At 36.6% G+C, this 1,620-nt stretch overlaps 1 protein-coding gene across 1 annotated transcript in view; it reads right to left on the bottom strand.

Annotated features, from left to right (window-relative positions):
- Positions 1–131, bottom strand: part of LOC137982223 (microfibril-associated glycoprotein 4-like) — a 5,504-nt gene extending 5,373 nt beyond the window's left edge. The window contains exon 1 of the mRNA XM_068829297.1: positions 1–131. This exon is cut by the window's left edge and continues 260 nt beyond it. Coding sequence (XP_068685398.1) covers positions 1–61 — 61 coding nt within the window. The 5' untranslated portion in view covers positions 62–131.
- Positions 132–1,620: the final 1,489 nt, after the last annotated feature.

Here is a 1,620-nt window from a genome sequence, read left to right as displayed (position 1 = left end):
CAACGATGCGAGTAATGGCGCAGACAACACTGCCGTAAAGCAACAACAAGCAAAGACGCATCTTTAGACAGTGTTACTAGCAGAGAAAAGACAAGTACGTGTGCAGAGGGCAGATGACTTCTGTGTTATTCATCCTGTTAAAATCGTTAATATTTAATATGTCTAGAATTTGCCGAGGTACTGGCACTTGACAAACGGTATGAGATGTCTTCTGTTTCCTAATTCTTGTTTCCTTTACTGTAAGATCTTTACACTGAGAGTCAGTTAGAATCAGGCCGGTTCCGTTTGAGGTGTAACCAATTCGAAAAAATGATCGAAATTACCTTCTTAAAAGGTGCTATGTTTAAGAAGAAAAAAAAGCATTACCCGATACCTTGGGGATTGATATTTGTTTCTAATACCGCAATAGCATTTCATTATGTGACAGGTATCTTAAGCACCTGCAAAATGACTGGTAATTATAGATAAGTGTCTCCCTGTATACCTGCTAACTGCTGGTTAGACTACCCCTACTGTTGCTATGTTTCTGCCTAGATCACCGTCGTTTAATTATCCCCTTGCTTGTATAAAGTATTTGCAAAAAAATAATCTTGGCGCTTTCGGACCTTTAAAGTGTGCCTTGAACGGAGTAAAATAAGAAAATGATACAGAAATGACAGCTTGACAACCTATGAGCTTGTAGCTAATTATATTTGAGACCGATAAACTACCCGACAATACCACTTTTTTTTTAAATTGGTGATTCTTATGAATCATTATCAGGAGATGTTCAAGTCTGATTTACCTGAACGAACATTCCATGCGCCTACGCTATCTAGACCATGAAAACAATTGGATAAATCTAAACCACGGTGACGATCGTGGATTCATTGAGTCTTGGCAGTCAGCTAGGACTGTTCCCGAAAGGGAAGTAAAACGAATTAAGTTGAAGGCAGGTGTTCTTGGCTCTCCAATCCAGAGCGGACATTTGAATTCTCGAACGAATTCATCAAGTGCGATTTCAGTCCAACCGTCACCTCCCGCAGCACATGGCAGAAGATTCTTTGCTAACAGTGCTCCTCTTCGAAAAACTGAGCAGCTATGCAAGAGCTCCAATCCTGTTGATCAGAATCTAGAGAAAAAAACTTGAAAGTGTGGAGGGTGCGACAAAAGCATTAGAGCATGCGAAAGTTGTGAGGGACAACTTTGAAAGAGAGTTAATAATAATAATAATAATAATAATAATAACTTTATTACTTTCCAAATTCTGGCTTTTCAAAGTAATTACAATATTCAATAAAATATCTAAAACTATAGAACAATGAGAAATGACTAAATATTTGAAATTCTCAAAGTAATTACAATATTCAATAAAATATTTAAAACTATAAAACAGTAAGAAATGATTAGAATCATATTTATATAACAAATTTGACAAGAAATTTGATATATGTTAAAATCATTGAAAGCTTCTAACATTCTCTTTGTAAATGACGCATTAGTTCCTTTTTGAATAATGCAATGTTTGTCATCTCAGTGAGACTTCCAGGTAGCTTATTCCACAGAGAAACCGCTCGATAATAGAAGGTTCTTTGGCCTGCGGCCGTTCTGTATCCTGGGATGTCCATCTTATTCTTATTC

This window comes from Montipora foliosa, chromosome 13 (genome assembly GCF_036669935.1).
Source record: "Montipora foliosa isolate CH-2021 chromosome 13, ASM3666993v2, whole genome shotgun sequence".
In the NCBI taxonomy this organism is placed as follows: domain Eukaryota; kingdom Metazoa; phylum Cnidaria; class Anthozoa; order Scleractinia; family Acroporidae; genus Montipora; species Montipora foliosa.
The sequence above is the reverse complement of the archived record's forward strand: the minus strand, read 5'-3'. Positions and strand labels throughout refer to the sequence as shown.